The 26,880-nt window shown below is 36.7% G+C and overlaps 1 protein-coding gene across 8 annotated transcripts in view; it reads right to left on the bottom strand.

Annotated features, from left to right (window-relative positions):
- Window positions 1-22,111, bottom strand: part of TAX1BP1 (Tax1 binding protein 1) — a 71,599-nt gene extending 49,488 nt beyond the window's left edge. For 4 of the 8 annotated variants that reach the window (XM_074340918.2, XM_074340917.2, XM_019726158.3 and 1 more), the window contains exons 1-3: window positions 18,175-18,277; window positions 12,895-13,060; window positions 4,349-4,451 (exon numbers count right to left, since the gene is read on the bottom strand). In XM_074340918.2, the coding sequence (XP_074197019.2) occupies window positions 4,349-4,451; window positions 12,895-13,053 (262 nt within the window). In that variant the 5' untranslated portion in view covers window positions 13,054-13,060; window positions 18,175-18,277. Of the gene's footprint in view, window positions 1-4,348; window positions 4,452-12,894; window positions 13,061-17,402; window positions 17,520-17,781; window positions 18,278-21,208; window positions 21,310-21,872 lie in introns of those variants that run through there. The other 4 variants (XM_074340916.2, XM_074340915.2, XM_088797680.1 and 1 more) reach the window with 4 other exon arrangements.
- Window positions 22,112-26,880: the final 4,769 nt, after the last annotated feature.

The following is a 26,880-nucleotide window of genomic DNA, read 5'->3' on the forward strand; positions in this document are numbered from 1 at the left end:
CAAATTTTTCTTATCTTAGGTCTAAGCTTATACTCCCAGAATATCTTTTCCCAAATATTCACTAGAGCAAAACTGACTCATCTGGGAGAGTCAAGTATATAGTTTTCAATGAGAACGAGGCTGGAGGAACAGAAAAACCAGCATAAAAATCTAGGACTGGGGGGTGAAAATGTCATTTAAAGAAATCTTCCCTCAAATTTGACATTCATTACATGTAAAAAGGAGATATTAACAAAAGGAAAATGCTTCACATATGAATTGTTTAAAGGCAGAAAAGAGGATGAGGTCCACTGGTGCTATCAAACAAAACTAAGCTTTGGAACTTTTGGAACACAGATTTATTCTGGAATTCCACCTCTACCACTATTACTTACTTAAGCTCCCTGAGCCCCAGTTACTCATCTGTAAAATATACACGAAGCCATCTATTTCAGATTTCCAAAGTAGCTACAGATAATGTATTCATATAATCTAGCCCACAATCTGACAAATAATTTGTTCAATATTTGTTCCTCCTTTCCTCAACTCAATTGTTACCCTCTCTTTTAAATGTTTCTGAATTATCCTAGCTGGATTTTCCTTTCCAAAGCTCCCATGGTATTTTTTCACATTTAAAATTAAAGGCTCCACCGTATACCTTGTATTATTATTCATTAGATGCATGCTTTATACCCTATATGAAGACCTCAAGAGATTCTGAGGGCAGATATATAATATATATAAAAATTCTGGAATCCCCCAGAATGACTTGTAAAAAGGAAGCATTCAACAATTATGAAATGAACAAAGATGACTATATTCACCTTAGCTTGGCTATTAATATCTACCCAGAAATATATCCTCACTATGCCTATTATTCTGTCATATCTTAAAATTTTCAACCCATTATGATAACTACTTCACTTGATTTCATTCTCTAAAAACCAGCTGGCCTTTCTCCTTAGAAGCAGGAGGGAGGGATGAAGAAAATACAAGATAAGCCTAGAACATCTTCTGGTGCTTGAAAGAAAGGAAGTCCTTAAAAAAGAATTGCGGGGGGGGGGGGGGGGGAAGGGAGTGGCCAGATGACTCAGTTAGAGCAACTGGACTTGGAGCTGAGCTGCGCCCTCCACAACTAGATTGAAGGACAATGACTTGGAGCTGATGGGCCCTGGAGAAACACACTGTTCCCCAATATTCCCCAATAAAATTTTTTTTTAAAAGGAGTAATAAAAAAAAAAGAATTGGGGTAAGAGGGAACTCAAAAAACACAGGAGCCCACCTAATGGAGTTCCATATGGCCAAAGAAAGCTAGAATAATTTGAGCAACAAAAATATGACAGTAATAGGCCTAATTCCACAGAAGAAAATATCCATGAGTCTTTGGAGAAGGGGACTTTTTTCCTAACATAATTCCAACTACTGAACATACAAAGAATGAGAATGAATAGAAAAGCATCATTAGGCAAACACAACAATAACTGTTTTAGGCAAGATCCATGATGGATACTAAAATAGTGGGTAAAATTTTGAGAAACAAGATATTTCCTTAGTCTCAAAGTAGCTCCCCCATATTACTTATTAATTACAGAGGGGAAAATGCTAAACAGTTGAGAAACCCAGCAGACACCACGTGTACCAAGTGATCAAGATTAGTATCACCAGTAATAAGAGATATGGACATCAGGTCCTCCCTGACACAATGCACTGAAAAGGGTACAGCATGACTTCTATGTGTACCTCGAGCTAATCATGAGAAATCATCAGACAAACCCAAAATGAGAAACATAGTACCAAAAAAACAAAACCTTGGAATGCTAAGGTCATGAAAGACAAGGACAGAATGAGGAACTGTCACAGAGGAGGAGACTAACAGTATGACAACGAATGTAATGTGGAATTTTGGACTGAATCCAGGAACAGAAAAAAAGAACACCGCTAGGAACACTAGTGAAATTTGAATAAGGTTTGTACTTTAGTCAACAATATTCTATCAATGTTAATCCTGGTTTTTAAAATAAATGTACTATGGTTACACAAGATGTTAATATTAAAGGAAGCTGAGTGAAGAGTATAGGGAAATTCTGGATACTATTTTTGCAGCTTCACATCTAAAATTATTTTTAAGTTTCTAAAAAATATAGAGGTACCTCTAGCAATATGTTTTTTTAAGTTTTTAAAAACCTTACCCTCCTAATATCTACTACTAAATGTATTAATCCATGGCTCAGTAACTTTGCAAACGGCCACTAGACTTATTTCAAAAGTTTAAACAGAAAACAAAAATACAGTCTGACTAATCAGCTTTGGTATCATGACATTAGAAACTCTACAAACTAAATATTCAAGGTTTGATTTTTTTTTAATTGCACAAAACTAATACTAAAAAATATGGTCCAAATATCATTTGAGATACAAGACGTAGTTATTCAGAGTTGCAATACAAAACTATCTAGAAAAAGCTCATTAGATTACTAACATTGAAAATAAAGTAGGAAAAAATAAACAACAAACTCAGAGTCAAATTTTATAGGCTGTGACATTAGCAATCGAAGTATAATAAACAAATAAGGGTCTCTTTAGGAAAACAATTACATTTATGTATTTTTGTTAACTGTTTTGAGTTTTGCATTTCGGGATTCTCATGACTCATCCACAAAAATGAGCAAAGTAATTTGGACTGTGCTTAAAAATCCCTTCTAGTTCTAATATTCTACGGCTACGTTTCTCATGAGTCTTTTCTGACTTCTTTATATAACAAGTTATAGGCGGGCAGAAGCTTTTATTTCTGAATTTCAAAGTAAACATCAACATGATGAGTTTTCAAAAACTTGTAAAACCTACTGCACTTATGCTTAGCTCCCATGATGCTTTTAAAGTATAAACAGAAATAAACTGGATGCTCTTCTACTTTTTCCACTGCTTTTAAACTTTTTGCTAAGTCACTAATAAACAAATTCATTAGTCACTATAACAAATTCAGTAAGCTAACTTATTGTAAGACTAGTCACATTAAAAATGCCTGGAAATAAGCCCACAACTTTTAAGAACAAATTATCATAATACCAAAATCAGTTCTAATATACACAGTTGAATTTGATTATCATTATAAAAGGCTATGAATTAAAAGATAAACCACACATGTAATTTGTAACATATCTTAATCCATAAAACATATGAGAACCTAAATCTCTGCCTATATTACAGTAAAAATTTTATCCTCTGAATATTTGTTTCTTGACACAGTACATAAGAAAATGTCTTTATATACGCAAGCTCCATGTGGTCACATTGCCAACTGATGCTCACACCAAACATACCGAGCAAACCTCAAAATAAAAAGTTTATTTTAAAAACGTAAACCACCAAAATCCAAAACACTGACAACCCAAAACACTGGCAAAGATGTAAAACAAGAACTCTCATCCGTTCCTGGTGGGAATGCAAATGGTACAGCCACTTTGGAAAACAATGTGGTGGTTTCTTACAAAACTAAACATACTCTGACCACACATATGATCCAGCAATCTCATTCCTTGGTATTTACCCAATAATCGAAAACTTACATCCACACAAAAACTTGTACATGAATGCTTACAGCAGCTTTATTTACAACTGCCAATACATGGAAGCAATCAATTATGTCCTTTGATAGATGAATGGATGAACAAACTGCTACATCCATGCAATGGAATATTACTGGTTTCCTTTGCAGTTCTATGCATTTTATGTGTATTAAAATATTATACAGAGACAGAGTCCATAGCTTCACCAGACCAAAAAAAAAATCCATTGCATTAACAAGACTAAGAATTCGCTTTAATATAACCCAAGTCAGTACAATTATAATACAAAATCACTTTACAGCCAATTCTGTGATAGATTTCTAATAAGAGTATTTTTTTAAATCTGTATATCGTGCCAAGCTAAGACAAGAATGAATTTTACATTACTCACTCGTATCATTTTATAGGCAACTTTCCTTATAGAATATAACGACTCTAAATACTGTTAATCATCTTTGTGGTTTTCATATAAAAAATATTTTTCTCACCTCTAATTTGTTATATTATTCTAGTATCAGTGATAGCATTGTTTTTTCATTTAGAAAACAATCAAAAGTTCTGAAAAGAAACCAACTCTCTTCAATGATAGTTAAGATAAGCAAAAAAACTTTGCAATGTCTACATAAAATATCACGTGGCCTATACTAGATATTTAGTCTTATGACTTTTGCTAAACAAAGACACTAATTAATTCAACTGTGGTATGTTGGATATGCCTAAGTAGACAATTACAATGGGATACAACATTTTCAGTGGCAATAAAACATCGAATTTCATCCAGTTCTGCAATTTTCAATTCATACCTTGAAATGCTAATACACAATTGACAGTTGATCCTTCTACATAATGTTCAGGCATAGGGGACCATAAAAATGTATAATAATCACGAGCAGTACTCCAGCCAACCTAAAGGAAAATAACAAAAACATGGAGATTATTAGTAAGTAGGTTAATGTTAGAGTGATATCTTATAGCATATTGTCTTTTACGGTATCCTAAAGTTATGACGTGCATTAATGTTTTTCAAATCATAGTATTTTAATAAGCATGTCAAATTTTATGATTAAGCTATAACCTACTGCTATAAAAATCTATATAGTTTCTATTATATGTATTAAAATGCAATTTGAGATCCAGTGTCTCGAAACCTTAGTATCAAATGTAAAACGTATGTTTTGCTTAAAACTTATTCACTAAACATGTTTTTAAAACTTACTTCATGCCTCAAATTTAAGTGTTTTTTAAATTAGATTTCCCCCTCCCACTTAAACCCACTAACTTCACTAATCTCTCATCTTTAGCAAATCTTGCCTGCAGCCAATTGGTAAATTTTGTACAAAGGCCTTTATTACCAAGATATTTATATATACAAATAGACCACCTATGCCCCAACTAGCTCTAAAACATTTTTCGACTTACATGTATACATTACATGCCTCAGTCTATATTTTCCAGATGAACTGCACTGTGTTAAATACTGATTAGAGATGCTTAAAACAGGTACTAGATATCCACTTGCCAGTAATATTACAAGAAATTATGAATAATCCAGTTAATTAAACATATTTTCTATAATTCTGATTGACCTAGAATTAGAGATCACAGAATACTGAAGTTAGAAGAATCTTAGCAATAATTAGCCTCTAAAGGAGTGTTTTCAAACTGCAGGTCACAACCCACTAATATCAATTTAGTGATTCATGACATTTATTTTTTAACTATATAGAATTAGAGGATACCAGAGTGCATAAAGGCTAAGTAGTGTTCCATGAAAAATTTGTATCAGGTGTATTTGCATGCAACTACGCAGGGTCAAATCATAGAATTCATTTCTTTCTGTGTGTCATGGTCAAAACCATTTGAACACTGTAGTATTCATTCATCTCTTTACAGATGAGAAATCCGTGATGTAAGTGATTTACCTCACCTAAGGCTGTTTTTCTTCTCTCAGAATTCTTAGGAGGATTAGACAATGAACATCAAAGCAACAGCTCGAGTGCCCCATAAGTGATTAAGATACGTGTGATTAGGAAGTACGGCCAGACTGCAGGCAAGAGCGCTTCCTAGCATTATGACTTCAGACAAGTTACGTGTGTTCCCTCCTCTTTAAAATGCAGATAATGGTAACAATCTCAAAGGGCTGTGTGTGTGTTAAATGAGATAATCCCTGTAAAACACTTAGCACAGTGCCTGGCACAGCAGTGTTCATTAAATGTTACCATTCATTAATACCCAAAGACACACAGACTTTTAGGGACAGTGATCTCGACTCTGCAATGTTCTGTCCCTCATTTCATATCCCCCAATGCTCCAACCATCTCCTGAAAAAGAGCCCATTTCAAGGTTTTCCCCTACAGACCGACCTAGTACGAATCACACCTCGCATTCTTTTCACTGTCCATACACTGATCTGGAAAACAATACTATCTACAGCCACATCTTGCTTGAAAAAATCTCCCTATATGAACAGGTCTGCCTGGATCAGGTAGACAAAAGATGAGTGTGCCATTTATTTGTGATAGCTGACATCACAAGTATAAATTTCTGATTCAAGTGACACTGGGAATAGCAGCAACAGTTTAGTAATTGTTTTGGAGTAAATATCCTCATCTTACCAATTAAGAAACTAGGAAAAGGTCAGTAAATGGCAGAGTCAAGATCTGAACCTAAAATTTAAGCTCTAAACCATGAAGACACTACTCACTTCTTATCGTGGCAAGATATAAAATACTCTTATACCTTCTGAAATTCCACCTCCTTTCTTCCAACAGAGTCTATGACTATATAATTCTTAAAAGATATACAGATGACAGAAACAGTAAGGTAAAGAGGAAAGTTGTTTCTGTCTTTCAGGAGAACAGAAACAAAATAGGAGAAATGAGATCTCTTACCATATTAAAAAAATATGTGTAAGAGATATGTTGAGTGGTTTAGTCCTTGCTATGTTTTCTCTAACTGAATCACAATAGCTCAAGCTATTGGTTTGACTATAATGGTAATTTATACATACTTTGCTTTCTTTTATTGCATAAGTCTGGACAACTCTTCTCAAGAGAGTAGTCAGCCATGCTATGAGATGTCACATGTATCCATCCCACGCTAAACCCACAGAGGAGTTGGGGCAGGATGCGACCAATCTGAGTATAAAATTCAGGAATGTAGAAGTATGCTTCCAACTCCTTTTGAGGAAGGAACACTGAACATAGTTCTTAGGTAACTCTGGGAAGGCCATGTCAGGCATATATTAAGAAATAAATGTAATAGTTTCTCAATCTGGAAAGATATAGAGTACAGGCTCCTTTAGGATGAGTATGTCTTATATCCAAACTCTAACATGAAAGTATAGAATGAACCACAGCAAAATAAAAACAACCGAAGATGGACATCTGGAAATTATGTAGGAGCACCTGGTAAAAATAATAAACCTAATTAGAAGACTCAATAAACTACAAAGTGTCCAAGTCACAGGTTGTTTCTCTTTGTTTTATTTTCCTAGTCACCTGGCTAGAACTTAAGATTTCTAGACTTCAAGGGAATTAGAGTTCTTGAAATGCAAGGAAAAGAAAGTGTAAACAAAATTATTATTTACGATTAATAACAACTATTTAAAACACTGAAAAATGGCAGGGAGAATATGACAACACTTAGAACAAAGGAACAGTCAGTTAAAGTTACCTATGACTCAAAAGATATTGCTTCTAAGAGCTATACTTGAATCCAGTTGTAAGAGGATGTATCTACAGAGGGTGCCAAAAAATGTATACACATTTTAAGAAAGGTAAAAACTGTATTAAAATTGTAATATTCAATATATACCGATAACAAAAGATGAATACAAGTCATGTGTATATATTTTTTTGGCACCCTCTTTTGGCACCCCCAGTATATTAAGGAAGGAACCAAAGCAATGGATAGTCTGGCATCGTTCTTCTGTTACTAATGCAATAGCGAACTAAGAGCAAAAAAGGAAATTAAGCAAGGGTGACACGGAAAGAAAAAAACCCTTTAAACAGGATTAACATTTTACAAAAACATGTTGGATAAGAAGTACTGATCATAAGGAAACTTCTGAGAGGGAGTATAAAGATCAGTAGGATATCAAGGTTACCTAGTAAAAAATATATTAATAAATTCTAGAGAAAGACAGAACCATTAGGGTGAAGAGAGCACACAAACAGGACTTGTGAAAAAGAGACAGAGATCCAGGCGTCACTGATTTTGGGGGAGGGGTAAAGGGAGACAGATGCAAAATTTGGAGTAGGAAAGACACTGAAAATAAATTTGCTGGTTATGAATAAATATAAAACCTACAAAGTAGTATAAAATGAGCCTATGATCTTTTAAAATCTAGAAAAATAAACTCATACAACACACTTAACTACAGATACTTCTGGGGAAGGTAGGAGGTACAATGGGTGGAGGCATTCACTTTCTTTTTTATATACTATAACTTTCAAAAATCGTATCAGAAGAGTAAAGGTCCTTCCTTTTAAAAACAAAAAAACAAAACAGCAAAATGCCTAGATAAAGACGGGGAGAATGCAATGCTGATTCCAAGATAGAAATATCATAAACAGTATAAATGTTCCACTATGAGATAAAATGTTACAGAGCTAATTATATTAATAAGTGGTTATAACCAGAAGTGAAAAATTCGGAATATAAAAAAATGGCATGCAATACTATTCCAACTACTTTCAAAATGTGTGCATTAGAAAAAAGACTGAAAGTCTTCTTCCTTTAATAAAAAGATTGGAAGGAAAAACTCAAAAGATTAACACTGCTAACCACTATTATACATGGGACTGACAGTCACCTTAACTTTATCTTTTATATCTTCTGCTTTCTTCTAAGTTTTAAAATGTAATTATTTTTACAACAGAAGAATATTTTTTTATTTCAGAAAATGAGACAGGGCTGGAAGACCAAGACAGAGAAATAGAAGAAGCAGAAGGAAGAGAAACACGAAAAGAAGAAACAAGGAAGAGAGGAACAAAAACTTGAGAAACAAGATATTCGAACATAAAAATCATTGCTCAGGTTCACTTTCCACACCAGGAAGTTAGTTTTTGTTTCTTTGTTTTTTAATCTGGTAGACAGCATGATGCAGTGAGCACATAATCATTTTAAACTCCCAATTTCCTCAACTAGAGTGGTTTTCCCTTTAAAATTTTAAAAACATCTTATGGACCTTTAATTTAATACAAATTATTTTAGTTATAATGTAATTTATGCTAAGCATAAATATAAATGTAAATAAATTCCTCATGATTATAAACTTATACAACTGAGACCAAATCCAATTCAGAAACACAAACAACAAAACTCAAATACAGTGTGACATATAATATTTTTACTGCAATGACTGTTGGGGTTAATAATAAAAATATGGCATTAGTGGGCCAGCCCGGTGGCTCAGGCAGTTAGAGCTCCATGCTCCTAACTCCGAAAGCTGCCAGTTCGATTCCCACATGGGCCAGTGGGCTCTCAACCACAAGGTTGCTGGTTCGACTCAACTCCCGCAAGGGATGGTGGGCTGTGTCCCCTGCAACTAGCAACGGCAACTGGACCTGGAGATGAGCTGCACCCTCCACAACTAAGACTGAAAGGACAACAACTTGACTTGGAAAAAAGGCCTGGAGGTACACACTGTTCCCAATAAAGTCCTGTTCCCCTTCCCCAACAAAATCTTTAAAAAATATATATATATGGCATTAGGTAGGGCTCTAAATCTTTTCCCGTATTTTTACTTCAATTTTGTCAATCCTTAAAGTGCACGCTGAACTTACTAGGAACTGTGTTGCTAATTTTGGATAACCAGATCTTTCACTTAACCAAACTGCCAGAGAATAAACTCTTTAATGCCAGTTTACATAAGGTTCAAATCTCAGCTCCAAAGTTTGATAACCTTGAGTAAGTCCCTTCTCTCTGGACCTCAGTTCCTTCGATCTGTAAAATGGGGACTTATAATGTTCTGATGAAAGATCTTTGTAAAGTATAGAGTAATAAACACGTTACATGTTTATTTTAGTTAATTAAAACTAGTCAATACTGGAGGAGGGAGTAGAAACTAAAAACAAATTAAATCTCCAACCCATTCTCTATCCCTTATCTGACTTCCCTCATTTCCCTACCTAACTTGGACTTCGTGGTGAGTTAATGGTATCAGTAATGCCCCCCAAACCACCCTACCATCCTTTGTGCTTGACATCCCTTCCTATTCACCACCCACCTCCAATTCTGTCTGAATACCACCTACTTTGGAATTCTACACTCACACTTCTGGGTGCCGAACCTTCTCTAGAGAAAGTATAAAACTGCGGCTCCGCGATCTCCTGATTAACCTACCCCAATTCCCTACGACAGTCTTCCACAGTAGCAAGACCTTACTCAAGCCCTCCCCAACTCCTGGCACATGACCTTGTTTCTCCTGACTGAACACACGCAAGCCATGAAGAAGTCCCAGTCCCAAATCATTCAACTAACTGCTGACAAACTCTACGGATTCTATTTATGGATTATTACCTACAACTGACTGACTCCCTTCTCTACTTTAGGCTTTTCTTATCTCACCTAGAACAACAGGATAGTCTAAACATTTTGTCTGCCTCCCTTCTCTAATTGCAATTTCTTACTCAGCACTATAAGATTAAAATTCACCTCTAAACTCTATTACTATTTTCTGCTTAAAAGTATTTATTCCTCAGCCAAACATTAAAACAATCCACATGATCCAAACCAACCTTTCCCACTCATCTTCTGAAACTGGAATCCCAGGCAAATCAAATTCCTTAACTCTTTCTCAAGCATATCACACACTTTCATTCCTCCCCACTTACAATTACTATCTGGGTACTTTCTCCCTGCCTTATTCTCAATATCATATCAAAATTTTTTCTGGAGGGCAACGTGAAGTACACATGAAGTGCTTAAAAAAATGTAACGCCAAAAACATGACAATTTCACTCCAGGAACTTACACTGTGACATAAGTGCACAGATCATCAAAATAAAAATACAGAACCTTTATTAAGCATTGTTTGCATTATTTAATGGTTAACATTCAGAAATGTTTCCAATGAATTCCACAATGCATCAACAGACGTGTGTATACTTTACTATACACAATGTATATGTATAATTACTTAATTATACGTAGCTATATGCCAATATGTTAACAATGGTTATTGCTAAGTTACAGTATTAAAGTGATTTATTTTCTTCCTTGAATTTGCCTGCATATTCTGAAATTTTTACTGCATGCTTGAACTTCCTATTGAGTTTTAAAGTATTATCCAGGCAAAAGATAGAAAGAGTATTCTACACAATTTTATTCATTTATTTATATATTTACTTACTTCTTAGAAAAAAGTGCAGCTCTTGGAGTGCACAAGTTATGAGATAATAGTTTAGCATTACCAAAGCAAAAAAAATAAGCAGGCAACAATAAAAAAATGAATCTATAGATCAAATCATATAAAGGGGCCCTATATGGCAGACTAACTTACTTGGTCTTGGCATTATTCTATAGATGAAGAACCAATTAAGAGCTTCTAAGAGGAAGATACATTCAGATTTTCATTTTGTTATAGTATATACAGAGCAGTTTGAAGAACAGTTTGAAGAATGAACACAGGGAAAACAAGTGACCTATTGCAATAGTCTTGGAAAGAGAGAAGGAGGGTATGAACTAGGGCAAATATTAAAGATGCAAAAATACATAGACAGTAAATTGGACAGAGTCAATATTTGGCTGAATTTAAAGGAAAAATCACAAGCTTTTGGCTTAGGTAATTAGGCCATTAACTACAAATGAAAAAAAAAAATAGAATAAACAAGTAGTCTGAAGGAAAAAAGCAGATTCATCTTCTTGAAACAATTTATCACACATCAGCCTACATACCTGCATTTGCACAGACTTCCCACTGCCAGTAAGAAAAAAGCCTACAAACTGCGTAGCCTAATAATGAAGGACCGACACAGACAGAGTGAAGTTAATTCCAATCTTTCTCCCTCCAGTTCCCTGAAAGCAGCTTACATTCTGCGTGGACTCATTCTCATGAACATTCTCACCTCTGTGCCTTTGTTTATACCATTTTCCTGCCAGGAATGCCCTCCTTCAATCTCATTCCCCTGCTTTCGTCTTCCTCTCTGACCCAACTCTTGCAGAAAAACCAATTCTCAGTCAGTATCTTTAACTTCATACTCAGACCTCACATAATATCAAAACCGACACTGATTTCACAAAATGCTTACAATGAATGTTATCTCCATTTTGGAATTTAGGCCTAAAAAAACACAAAAAATAAACAGTAAATAACTCATCTATCCAACATCATAGAATGAGGGATTCAAAAAGGAATTGAAATGTCATTAAATGCCAAGACTGTTTCATCCAGTAGTTTTCAGCCCTCCTCTCTCTATAAGGCTGAATGTTCACTTCTGAATACTCTCAATGTGCCTCACTCTAACAGCTACTCTTATTTCTTTATACTTTGTTGTTTAACTTATACAACCCAGATTATCCAAATTTCAAGACCATTAAAATCGTATGTTTAAAAAAAAAAAAAAATCGTATCTAAAACTAATTCTGAGAGAGAATCTAGAGTAACCCAGGAGAAAAATAAGTTTTATTATTTGGACATTTGTGGCATTATTTTGACAGCTCAAAATAATTATTTTGACTTTCTTCTCTTAGATTTTGGTTCTCCACTACATTCTGAAGAATTAAAATTACCAGAAAACCTCCAGCACAGTGAAGCACTAGTGTAATATGATCATCTCAATGTAATTTTCAAGCAAATATTACACAAAATTATTGGCAAAATATAAGAACTGGGACTCCTGCCATCAAAGAATTTACTAGGTAGTCATATAAAACAGAATACTCTTATAAAAGTGTAAGACAATATGAGCAATATTTAAATAATGCAAGATAACAGAAGAAATAACATTGCTGCAGAGATGTACAAAATTAAAAAGATAGTAAATGACATAATAACCCACAGGAAAAGATCATTTTTCAGGTAAAGAATGGAAAAAAATTGGAAAAAGAGAGAAAAAAAATTCTGAAAAAATTTTCACAAGACCTTAAATGAATGAAGTTAATCTTTCAATCACAGAGGTGAAAGCCTGAAGTTCCCAACATTTCCTGTATACTATCTGTACTGTTAAATATTTCATGTTTATAAAATGTTGACATTTACAAATGTAAATGTTTTACATGTGACATTTACAAAAATGACCCTTAATGTAGAGTAAAGACAAGACTAGTATAAACTACTGATCAACCTGCTTAAAAGAAAACAAAGAGTACCTGATGGAAGAAATATGCAGAAAGTTTTTCTTACCTTGAATATACCAACCCAATCTTTGGCATGTGGATGGATATATGGAGTTAAGGTATAATGACACTCCAGGTGTACATTAGGAAGATAACTCTTGGCCACATTTTGAAAGATGACATGTGCAAAGTTGGAAGTCTGTGGGACTTCTTGAAAGGATGTCATTGTGAATCTGAAACAAATAAATCATACAAGTTGAATGATCCCAATTAAGAAAAACGTACAGAACCTTCAGAAAATATGTATCACTGAATGCAAATTACATGAATATTTACATGCCATAATTTTTAAGAAGACATATACTTTGAATATTGGAACGCCTCCTTAAAATGTGATTAAATATAAAAACTCAAACTGGGAGATAACTAATTTCCAACATGGCTCAGAAAGACATGGGTGTTAAAAAACTTTTAAAAACAAACTATCAACCCTCCTGAAAAACCAGCCTAGCGCTTTGCTTCTTTTGCAACCAAGAGCTTCGATGTTGGACCCTGGAACTTCATTATTTTCGTCCCTAATCTGACCCATCCCATCCCTCTCCTCTAGGTTCTAGGCTCCTATAACAGATGCTAATCTGTCTGTGCCTGCATTCCTGACCCATGTTCATGATAGTATTAGAATCATTGGGGAAGGAGGAGGGTTTAAAAAAAAAAAAAAAAATGACTTTCTGGAAGCACACTTTACTTCAATAATATATTGGGGTATCCCAGAAAGAGGCTGTCCATCATGAACCTGGGAGCCACTGTGGTGGAATACCAGGTTGGCTGACTGTTAGGCTCTCCCCAGCTGAGATCTGCCAGAATTCGGAGGTAGAGTGTGCATTCAGGAGCAGCCCTCCCCTACCTCTGCTCTATTAGCAGCAAACCTATTTCACAGGGAAACTTAACGGTCAATACTCTCCAGCTGGTAACCCAAAAACTTCAAGACAATGAAAAGGTAGCACTTATAAACACTGGGAACTCTGCCTAAAATAACTGAAGAGTTCTATTCTGTTTCTTTGACTTATCTGAGCTAATTTGGGCTCAGGGGAATGTCATGATGCTAATGAAGACACTAATGATAATCTCTATTCAAGTCAGTGGCTTCATAAAGAAGGAAAAAACACACCCAGATTCTTGTTTGGAAAAAATGTTCACAACTGATTATACGACATCAATAAGAGAGCCTATAGCTAAATCAATTGAACCAATGTCTAATAGATACAACTACCTAAACTGAAGCAAACGAATCAGTAATATTTTTCTATGAAGAGAGTGAATATTTAAACTTCTCTAAGGAAGATACTCAGGAGAAAATAAGGCTAGCTAGAATGAGTTTCCCACTTTTCAACTAGAAGGGGTTGAAGAATGAAATTTTTTTCTTAAAACTTAACATGTTTCCTAAAGTAAACTAAATAAACAAAACTATAATTATTTGTTATAAAACAAGGCAGTGGAGTTTAAACTTTTGTTTAATCTCAATTACAACAGTAATTTAAAAATCCATTATTCAACCTTACACTTTTACTTCATTTTAAAGTTTCTAAGGTATAAAACAGTATGAAGGTATACATGTATTTATATGTGCATATATATTTATAAAGGCATCAAAAAGGACCGAAAAAGTACAGACCATACGTTAAGTCTACTCATGAGGGTTATGTCTGAAAATGACATTTAACTAAACTAATAGAATTTTTACTAGTATATATTAATGTATTATTTTCATTGTTTTAAATAAACATATTAACATGAAATTTCATTTTAAACTCTCCCCCCAAAATTCAAGTTTTAATATATTTAATATATTAATATAAGACCCAGACTTTAAATATATTCATGATGCCTATAAATCTGGAGAGTAAAATGATTTGTCATCATCCTATTAATAACTTTCATTAATCCCTAACACTCCAATCTTTTTAAAAATTTCAATGTGATTACAACTATAGAAATTTTACAAGTTATTCCACTCTTGTTATTACTTTATTTTTATATAAATTCCAATGTACCTTCTAGTCGTAAAAAAGTTAACATGGATAAATGTAAAATCAATGTAATTACAACAGGAATCAACCCACTTTAAACAGTAAAATGAAATTTCTAATTCCCATACAGTTCCTGTTTCACTCTTCCTTTCCACAGATAAAGGAGTGAAAATATGAGCAAGCTTATAAAAACGCTGAAATTCACTGGGAATGCCAATGTATCAAGGTGACTCACAGGCAGATTAATATACTACTCATGCTCACACGTACATACACACACACACACACACACACACACACACACATCACACCCAGTGGACAAGGAATGTGCAAAGTCACTGCATCACCTTGTGGTTATGCTTGGGAAGTGTAGCCTCACCAACATCCTGTGAAAAAGAACAAACTGTGTTGGAGAGAATAGCCCCTACACACAAAGGGAAGTGGAAGTAGCTTTACCATACAAATTTTTCTTTCCATTCTCTAAAGTACATCTCCAGAAACATGGATACATTAAGATGCAAGCCGAGGCTAACTAAAAATTTTCCAGTCAAGAATTAAAAGGACCAGACACATTAGGCTGGGAAACGAAGCCCAAAATGCATATAAATGCTCCCTGCAATGCCCTCTTCCATGTTTCCTAATATATTCCCTGAAGTCCTAACATCTCTCGAGTTGCTTTATACATGTTAGGTTGTGTAAACCTTATATTATAAAGTCTTTGATCTAAAATCCAATTTTGTTATTTGGGGATTTATCGATATTTAAAGAAAAGATAAATAATATGCAGTGGGCACTCAGTTAACTAGCTAAAAAATCTGGAGGGGAGAAAGGCATTTCAATATTATCTTTACTTTTTTTAAACTTTTTCAAGACCAAAACAGATCTGGCTTTTGTGATAGTATTTTTCCAGTAGCTCCTGATATTCATTTTACTTGAATAGGCCAAAAATGTAAGCCTTAGTTAACTAAAGCAAAAAACAGACCATACTAAAAACTTCTTTGCATTAAACATACAAAATCAAATTAAGCTTTTTAACTTAAATAAATGTTTTATATAATTTGCCAGTTCTAACAATTAGAATTCAAGAAGTAATTTTGTTCTGTGTGATAATACAATTGTGGTGATTGTGTTTTTTCCAAAGTCCTTATCAATTAACATGCTAAACTAATTATGAGTGAAATATCCTGATATCTAGGTTAAAAACTCCAGAGGAAAAAAATAAATGTTAGAGGGGATGATAAAACAAGTGGCAAAAACAGTGGTTCCTTTTACTGTTTGTTCTCCTCTTGTGTATGTTTGAAAATTTCCATAATAGTAAAACCAGATCAAATGAAGATTAGTAATAAAAACACATTACAAGTAATGGTTGACAAACTTATCAGAAGTTTTTTAAATCTTCAAAAATATATGAACTTTCGTAATTATCTCCAAACCAGTCTTATAGGACACACAAAGATCTGAAGGAAAAACTATTCTGACGTTCTAGTTTCCAATTACTCATACTTTAACGCAAACAAAGACGGATCAGCTGGTTTATAGACCAGAAAAACGCTATTAGCAATCTTTCTGCAAGGCAGAAACAAAGCCACAGAACCGTTTTTTGCACTCTTACAGAAATCTATCTACAGAACTCTTTACAGGTGAGTAGCGCTACACTCTGCCCAGGTGTCACTAATACCACTTTTTACTTTTTAATTTTAAAACTTGGTTCCTAAAAAGCTATGATCTTGGCCCATAGGAGGGTTTGCAAGGAACAAAATAAATTTTAAGAAGCCAGAACTGCATATGGCCAAAATGTTACTTAGAAGTATCCAAATTCCAAAAAAATACAATCCAATAAACTTCACATAAGATAATTCCCCCCATAAAAGTATAGAAAAACATCGTGAGGATCTTTCAAAAATATTTAGCACCATTTAAAAGGCTGAAACTTAGAATTCCAACATACCTGCTGTTTTGTTAAGGAAAAAGGTATTTACCAGTTAAGTCTACACAAATGGCTGCAGCATAATTGTAAACAGAGGTGTGCAATTTAAGAATGTGATAACTAGAAAACAAAAACTACAATACGATGTTCTCTGAAGCTGTAAGAAGTCATGTCTAACGTGAGCAAGTAATCCTAAGAGAAACCAAGTCTATCCTCGCTGAGAACGGAACGAAAGCCAGGCTTCGGCCCTTCTATAATAGCACTTTGAGGGAAACTAGCCCCCTTTTAGAGTAACAGCTTAGTCAAATAATCTTTAAGTAATTTTGTAATTGAGCCCCAAAATGGTCGTTAATTATTGTTCGTGCACGGTTTGTAGACATTTTGCAATTAGCGGAATGCAGAGTTGAAATATTAAGACTTATTTTTCCATCTATATCCCTGACATAATGGCAATTCATAACAACTACTAGTGAAACCTAAAACCTAATGGAGAAAGTCAAACGCCAGTGTTTTTTTAAAAAAACTATTACCAATAAATTAACGTTTATCAATACATATACATACACACACATACACACACACACACACACACACGTCGGGACTTGTCCACACACCGCGGACTTGCAGGGTGTCGGGTTGGGGGGAAGAGTTGTGAAATCCAGAAAAGTTGCCTAAGCAAAGAAGTGACTCTCCGGGTAAGATCTGGTAAGATCCCTGGGAACTCGGCGTAGCGGTCGTGTATACACAGACCAAGAAAAGCGGAAACTAATCCGCGTCCCAGGTGAGGTAGGAGACCAGGCCAGGACAGCTGACTCCGCCCGCGGCCCGCAAACACGCAGGCGGCGCAGGGAGTCTCCGCCTCCTTCTCCACGGGCGACTCAAACCAAAACACTTGGGTTTCACTCCGCAGACGCAACCCCGAGCGTCCCTTTTGGGCTCGACCTAGGTGTCTGCCCAACCTTACGACGCCGGCAGCCCCCTCGGCCCTCGAGACACTCACCCTAGAGCTGAGCCTCGGGCCAGACCGTTTCTCCTTTGGAGGGTCCCCCGCGTCACTCGCCCCCGACCAAAGAGCCCACGTCCCACACGCCTCCCCCAAATCGCGAAGGCCTTCCCCGGGCCTCCCCGCCCTGTGGAGCGGCCACCCGTCGCTTTTCCCAACTCCACTGCGAACCGAAGTTGCCCACACCCCCGTCACAATCACGGTCCGGGAGGAAAGACTTGTCCTCCGCAGCGAAAGCGTCGTCATTTGGCTGCATCGTCACCACGGAGACCGTTCCCGAGACCCGCAAGGCCCCTGGACTCCAGGGGCTGAGGGGCGTCTCACGCGCTCCCCAAGAGCTCCCGCCGCGGTCCGCCCGGCACACGGCACGGGGCCGGCGAAAGCACTTACCCAGTGAGGAGCTCCCGGTCAGAGAGAGAGTCTTAGAGAGATTTCCGAGCCTAAGCCGCCATCAGCAGCCGAACCCTTTCCGCCACCGGTGCCTCCCTCCAGCGACCGGCTATAGCACCCGCCCCCTTAGGCCCAAAAGCCGGCACGCGTCACTTCCGGCCACGGGTCCGCCCCTTCCGCAGGCACTGAAACCGCCTCCCGGCTAAGGCCGCCCCCACCCCTCCTGTCGCCAGCGGCCACCGGGTTTACCCTAACGTGTCCGAGCCGCTTTTTCCCGCGACCCAGCCAGCTACTTCTCTTTCTTCGGCCTTGTCGTTTTCGCTCAGAGACCTGGTCGCACAGGGCCAGTTTGGATTTGCATTTTTGACTTTAATTATTAAGAAACTTTCCAGTTAAGTGGAAAGGCTAGACGAGAGGTACATGGACTATTATCATGTCATTGTGTGGATCTTAAGGGAATCTTTTCATGCTACCGAGAACCGTAGAACTGAAGGAGCGACCACACGTCTAGGGCCGCAAGCCCTAGGCCCGAGGCTCTCTCCCCAAATCCTGGTCCTGTCCTGTTCTTGTTTACAAGGTTTTGTTCACTGTAAAATCTGGGTAACCTAGGAGTTTGTCAGTTCTAATGCGCTATGATCCTATTTCCTCTTGCTCCAGCAGCGGCCTCTTTCTGCTCTTATTTCTATGAGTTGTTAACTGCTTTTGTTATCTGTGTTATTTTGTGTGAATTTTGTCCTGTTTTCTCTGTTCAATTATAATTTCTAAAATTACTTTTGACTATTATATCTTACTTCCTATATTAAGCATTCAGTTTCAATCCCAACTCCACAGAAGCAAGTGTGTTCTGTTCTAGTCATATTCCTGGGTTGCCATAAAACCCTGCTAAAATTTGCAGTATCACCAGTGAAAAAAGGATACTTAGATCCCATTAAACGGTAAGCACCGTCTAAATACAGAACTACAAAATCCTCTTTCATATACTTTCAACTTCACAAAGTATACTTTCATTCTTTCAACAATTAAGATTACAATACTTTCAATAACACAGGTTCTCAATATATGCTGACTGATTTATTTCCTATATATTGAAATCTTTGAACTTGGTCCTGTTCTGTATATCCTACTTGATCATAGAATTTCAGAAGACTCTGTACAGGTCACTTAGTCCCAACTTCCTTATGTTACAGATGAAGAAAATAGTGTGATAATATCAATAATCATTGGTGTTACTGGTAGCAACCTCCTAGTAGTGGAAATATCTGTCCCTTAAATATAAATATAGCAGTGAACTTTATAACTAAAATTTTCAGAGGTGTCACTCTTTGTATTTTTTAATCACATTACTTATTTACATGTAATAAATTTCTAATTACAATTTTCAGGTAATGAGATCAGAAAAACAATATGCTTGATAAAAGCCATAATTGGAAAACATTTTTTGTGCAAATATTTTTATTTTGTTATTTTTAATGATTTATTGAGTTTTTAGACCTTCTTTTCCCTCATGAAGGTATTTATTTAGGAACTTGAACTTGAACTTGCTTTAATCCTATGAATCATAATCCCTTGAATTTTCAATGTTTCTCCTAGCAACATAAATATATATTGTTTTGGTATTTAATTGAATTTTTTAAATTAGCCTATTATATGTATAGTAGCATACTAAGGCTATATAACATACGGACCCATAATCCCTTATAGGAAACCTTGGGGCCAGATGGATTTGAGGATTCTGAATTTTTCAGACTTTAGAAAAGTATACTTGGCTACATGACATCCTATGTGGTTTGAGGCAGCACTCCCTAATCAAGTTAACATTTTTTTCATGAAAAAAATATGAATATCACACTACTCAGTAGGAGTAATAAAACACATATTCTTGCTTCATTTCAGATCAAGTTTTGCCACTTGGCTACCATGAGTTCAGGTCACGTTTTACTGACAAATGAGTTCAGGTCAGGATAGGCTTTGCCACCAAATGTTAAAACAATTTTGATTTTCAAAGCTTTTTGGATTTCAAAATTGTGACTAAGCGATCACAAACCAGTTCAAAGAATTATTAGAAGGTAAATCTCTCAGCATCCTATGATATTTCTGGAGTAATTACAATTCCAAGTAGTTTCTAGGCAGTTGTCCTAACCTATCACGTACCACTTACCCTGTGTTTTGATTAGGAAAATGTCTAAAAGACACTGTTCCTCTATTAGAAGAACTTATGATAGCAAAGGGAAGGAAATTAATGAATCCATGAAAATATAAGTAAAGTATAAAATACAGTATAAAAATAAAGTATAAAATAAGATATTCAGAGATGGGAGGACTCAGTATAGGCTGTGTGAGCAGAATACTTTTCTTGGAGGACGTAGACCTATACTCTTAAAAGTTAGTAGGGTTTTGATGAAGAGATAGAAGGAAGACTTCGAGTCAGGGTGTAAGAACTTGGGAAAAGGGGTCAAGTAGGGAGAAAACTGTCAAAAATAATAATAATTCCCCTCTGTGGAGTACACAGTGTTTTCTGGGCATTCCACTAGATACTGTGAGGTATTATCCCCATTTTGCAGGGGACTCTGGGTTCAGAAAAGCTAAATAACTTGCTCATTTGTTAAAAAACAAAATTCAGCTGAGTAAATTAGGAGATCTATTTGGCGTCATTAAGTCATTTATGAATTGGACAGCATTTCAGTTAGCAAGAAGGGCGCTCCCAGGGGTTATACCAATGGAAGGTTTTTATAGGCAGAAATAAGGTGGGACTAAGAAGGTTAAGAGTGGGCTATTTCAGGTAAGGACACCTTCCCTTAGGGGAAGGCCAGGGGTCTTATCAGACAGATTACTTCACTAGTGTGGATCAGGCAATTTCAGAATGATTGGTTTAAAACTCCACTCCTGGGAGAGACTGAAACTACAATTACATTACATAAGTGTTAAATCTAGGTTTGGTATCATGGGCTTTTAGCACCAGTGATGCCGTTTTGGGCCTGTGGTTTTTCTTGTTAACACCACAATCACAAAAAGGGCAAACCAGACCTGAACTCACATCTATGACTCCCACAGTTTACGCCTTTTCCACCATGTCATGCTACTTCTTGATAAGGGTTCTTCGGTCACTTACTGTGTGCTCCGGGTTATCCTAGGTCTCTAGGGAAAACAAAGAATAAACCATGGTTTCTTTTCTGAAGCTGCTTTAAATCTAGTTATTACAAGATGGTAAGTGAAGTGTTAAGTTTGTAGGAAATGGACTTAGAAGTAAAGTAGAAAGAAGGATTGACAAATAATAATTTTGGAATTAGCATAACTTTGTTAAAGAAACTGGACTCTAAATTTGAAAGATTAAAAGGACCTGAAAATGTAAAGAAAGGGCTTATGTAGAGAGAAAAATTAAAAGAGCACAAATGAGACAATCAGGTGGTACAACATGGGTTGAAAATTAGAAAACAGTAAGTTCAAATAGGCATGTTATCGAAATATTACACGTGTTGAAAGCAGGCAAGACAGGCTGTTCTCATCTTTTGGAACATCAGTTTTCCTTAGAGTTTATGTTAAAGATTCCCTTTGCTAGAAATGATTATTTCTTTTAAAAATAATACAGCTATACACAACTGTTTAAAAAAGAGAGCTTTTAAAGATGGGATCTGAATAATGGTAGGTTTTGGACAGAGGATACAAAACACTCTAAAATAAGGTTGTTTGTTTTCTCTTACCGTATGTTGGAAGATGGTTTAACATACTCCTTGCTCCTTATTGCTTCCCTGTTATTGTCCCAAATGTTTGTAAAAACCTTTGCTCCTTTCAAGTGCATGCCAATCAATTATAACCCCTCTTCTCTCCCTGCTGCTGCCATCTGCTGATTTCCAAGTCACTCTTCCTCATTCATTAAAGACCATCACCTAGTGCACAGCCTTCCTCTCCATCGCAAGCCCCTCAAGCATCTACTTGGATGAGATTAAAATTAAAAGGCCAACATCCTCGCCTTTTAATTTTTTGAAACCTTCATATCCAATAATCTCTTCCACTCCACACCAGGTACTATTTCTATGCTCACACTATTGCACCTTGTCATCACCCGTAACTGTTTCACCTTCAAAACAAACATCCTACGTAAAAAAAAAAAAAAAAAAATCAAACATCTTGCTTATTGACAACAATCTCCTACTCTTCTAACTTGCTTATTCGAATATGCCCACTGTGACTATTTTTTCAAACTCATCCCGGTCTCTAATCCATTACGCTTTCTCCTTTTAATACTTCCCTCGTTATCCAACGCAGAGTCCCTGAACTATCATTTAACTAACATTATTTCCAATACCCTAAGTTCCCTTAATTTTTTCTTTATTTATCTTGTAGATAAAGTGCCATTTTCCTATAACAAATGTGTTACAAACACTGTGGTCATCGCGTGCTGTACCACTAAAAGTCATATCTGGGAATACTAAGCAAAAACTTTGACGTTAAAATTGAGTGTCTTGGGAAGTTTCTAGCACTGTCAAAGAGAGGAACTATATAATTTATGATATTATGAAACAGCCTGCCGAGGTTTATACTTTAGTAGGACCTTTGCCCCACCTGGCTCCTAACAGGGTTCTTTGTTCCTTGTGCAACTGACAGGTCATTGGAATGTAAATATTCTCTAACCTCTCGTCCTTATCTTACTGAGAAGAGTAATAGCCAGTATAGTACTTTGAATTCTTAAAATATTTAATGTCAACAAGGTCCTTTCCTCTGTGTTTCTCATCACATACCTTTATTTTTTGAGTCACTTGCATGCCTATGGTTTTCAAAGTTAATCAGAGTTATCTTAAGAAAATGTTACTAAGATAATCTTCTCAAGTGTTATTTTTAACAAAGGTGTAATCTAAGTTTTAGGCTGAAATGTGTTTTTATTTCTACAGATCCCAGTCCCTCCCACCTTCTCAGGAACTCTACATTACTTCTCTTAGGTTTTCCTCCAACTCCCCTGGATCCTTCCCATTCTCTTTTCAACATGCTCAAGACTCTTCCATTTAATTGTTTTAAAAATTCCCTCACTCCATATTCCCTTCCAGCTACTACTCACCTTCACAGTCTTCTCACTACCAAAAAGAATTGTCTTTATTCCACTCAGTCATTTCCCACCCGTCCTTAACCCACTTCATTCTGCCCCCCATACTGGTTGCATTAATATAATATATAATGTGCTCTAGACAGACAAATCCATTTTCATATTCATGCACATCCCATGGATGCTAGCCTGGTTTCTGACCACATCCCATGGTTTGCCTGGATCTCAAGAGATCCATGAAAAGGAATTTGAATTTTGTTCATGATTGGAGAGTTCAGTCATTTATCTAGTAATTGATATCCAGCTACCTCATAAAACATTGAAACATTTTTGAGAGGCCTAAAAATTGGGGTGGAGGATGACATTTGGAGATTATTGTTGTGCCAATTATCAAGTGACTGCCTCTTGGTTCTAAATTCACCCTTTTTATCTGTTCTGTGAAAATGCATCTAGGTCCTTTAAGTATTTTCCCTTGCCAGCTGGAACGATTTCAGCTTTGTTAGTAGAAGGTGCTGGAGAGACATTGCAAGAGGAAAGGATTCTACTTCCTGGTTCCCATGTACCCACTCAGCAGACTCCTGAAGTGCATATGACTTGTGTCCAGTGACTGCTGCCCACTCAGCTTTCCCAGTATCCAGCTCCTGATTTCTGCAGTGCATGCTAGCTGGTAACCTCCAGCACCCAGCAACTTTACCCCCAGCAGTTCCCCTCTGGGCAGTTTTGTGGTGGAGTGCCTACAGGGAGATCCTTCATCGTGAACAACTTTTCCCCCGAATCCTAGAGGGCAAATTTACCGCAAGTTCCAGAAGGCAGATTTCCAGTAAGTTCCACATAGTGAATGTCCAACAACTTCTACAACGTGGTTTTCCAATAACTTCTACCAGCTTAGAAACATAACAACTTCTCTGTGAGATTCTCTTTGAGACTTTTTCATTCGGTGACCCATGGCTGTGCCCTCACCAAGGTCTGGATCTCAGTACTGGCAGTGCTCTTGCTTGGGCACGTATCTCAGCCATGGGGGTAATGTCTGCTCCTTATATCTACTATTTGTACAGTCTTTAGATTTCCCTTTACTCCTTACTAGCCTGGTTACTCCAATCCCCTGTTCCAGTTAATAAGTCTTTATATTAAACTTTCCCTGTTGAACTCACTGTGTGTTTCTCTCTACTGATTGGACCCAGACGGATACAACCAATACACCACTTCCTTTAGCTTCATAGGTAGAACCTGTCTTGATTATTTTTCCTTCTTCTTCTTAATTGCTCAGTGAGTTGATTCAGTTATGACCAGCTAGGGTTATTTCCATGTAGCTCTTTGTTGTACTATAATTTTGTACTGCTCTTTGATGTTAATTATGATGTATAGGGGCTAGAATTTCTTCGGTAACATATAGTTTAGGTTGTAGAATTTAATGAACGATGATTTATTGACATTTAGCATTGGGTTTCCTAGATGAAAGAAATGCCTTTATTCCCAGAAGAGACCATGGTGTGCATCTGATCCTGCCACGAGGACAAAAGGAAAAATGAAATTATTACTAAGTACTTATGTTGAGCATCTTTAGAAAGTGATTTATAATTTTATTAGTGAATTGTGAAAATTGACTTTGAGATTAGTTAGTGTGATATAGCAGGTTCTAAGAAGCCGAAAGTAGATAAAATTCTTCTTGAATCCTTCCTTTTCTACATTTTCCTCACCCTTTCAGGTACCCTTTCCCAAGGTCAACTACCCTTACCCCTCAGGTACCAAGCAATCTTGTCCAGGAAAAAATAAGGAAACTGATTCTCAATATTAATCTCTGTGACTATGAGGGACTTAATGTATGTATGAGAATCTCAGAATAAAACTTGTGAGCATGAAGCAATGAGCTCAATGGTAGTTTTTCATGCATCCATGAGAAAGATCTCTTTAGGCAATGGACCCTCCCTTGTGCTTCTTAAATCACAATTGCTGTCATTCCAGGAGAACCTTCTTTTACCCCATATCCTCTTCCAACTATTTTTTCTTCTTCTTCCCTTCCCAACTTAACTTCTGTAAAGAAAAAAATCTACGTGACAAGATAATATATTTGAGACAGTAACCTATTTTTTTCTTGGTGTATTCCCATTCTACAGCTTGGCACTTTCCCAACCCTTGCCCCCTATCAAACCCATACGTTTGTTGACTTGGGGAAGAGATATAGAAGGAAAATCTTTATGAAATTTGTTTCCAAAAGCTCAAGCCCCAACATGGGGAGAGGATTTAGGCACAGAGAAAATGGAGAACAGGTAGCATGCCCCTCTCCAACTCTAGAAATAGATTTCTGTGAGCTGAGGAAAGGTAGGAGGACACGTGTAGGTGGACACCACCACCCGACCTGTCTAATCTTCCTGAGTCTCCAAACATCCCCTGCCCTATCTTAGTGTTGAACAATATTGCCAAACCTGACAAAACTAGAATTGGGGGACTCAAAATAAAAATTGAATTGGTGGAATATACCAACAATTTTTTTTTTTACAGACTAGTCATGTGCTAATATTCACTCACCTTGCATCCCCACTTCTTCACTGACCATTCATTTCTCACCCCTCTGCAATGAGTTCAACACCCCCAATTCACTAAGAGGTCCTATGATAAGGTGATCAATAACCCTCAGATTTCCCTAATTTTCAGCCTAATTTTTTAATCCGCAAACTTTTTAATCAACAGGTCGATATTATTAGTACTATTGTCTACTCCTTCCTTCTTGAAACTTTTTCCTATCTCCTTTCTATGACACAATTGCATCCTAGTCTTTTCTTTCTCTGAATACTCCTCAATTTCATTTGCAGGTTTCTCATTTTGCAGTTGTCCCCTTAAATTCCGATTTTCCTCAGAGTCCAACCTTCTGTCCCTTGAGTTTTAAATTATTTCCTATTATTATTAGCTATTTTCAACTGCCAACTATGCTAGCACTTTTGTTAATAATTACCAGCTCTCCAGCCCAGGCTTTCCTCCTGACATCAGCCCCATATACACATTGCCACATGGATGTTACACAAACATCCTAAACTCAAAGTCCTGGCAGGAAACAGATAACGTACCAAAGAAGTCACTGAGGAGGGTTTTACTGAAGGGGATTAAGAGCTTCAATAAAGGTTCTCTAGCAACAGAGGGGAAGCTGTGATCCCCATTGGACCTAAAGAGGTTGGGGAAGGAGATGTTACCTGCATGAGGAAAGGCTGCTCGACAGAAGCTATGGCCACACTCATGACCAGACTGTGGCCTGACTCCATAGTCTCTTGCTGATACCACCCGTTAACCAAACCTATCCTCAAACCGCGGGTCAGAGGATTCAGTCCACAGAGGTCAACTTCCTGGGGCACAAAACAGTGGGGCAAAGGGTGGAAAACAGTTTTGGTCAGACAAATAGAGAAGCATTAGCTCATCACCTCAGTGAGTGGCACCACCAATGAGCCAGTCTCTCTAACCCAGAACCTGGGAGTTTCCCTCAACTCCTTTCTTCCTCACTCACTATATCCAATCAATCATCAAATCCTGTATATGTTACTTTCTGAATGTTTCTCACATTCATCTCCTCTTTGCCATTCCCCACCAGTGCTGCAGCTCAGGTCTTTTTGTCTTATCCAATCGCTCAGCTCTGGGGTCAAACCATCCCTTCACCATCGCTTCACATTGCTACTGAAGTTATC

This window comes from Rhinolophus sinicus, chromosome 4 (assembly GCF_057876585.1).
Source record: "Rhinolophus sinicus isolate RSI-liver-muscle chromosome 4, RSI-T2T, whole genome shotgun sequence".
Classification (NCBI taxonomy): Eukaryota; Metazoa; Chordata; class Mammalia; order Chiroptera; family Rhinolophidae; genus Rhinolophus; species Rhinolophus sinicus.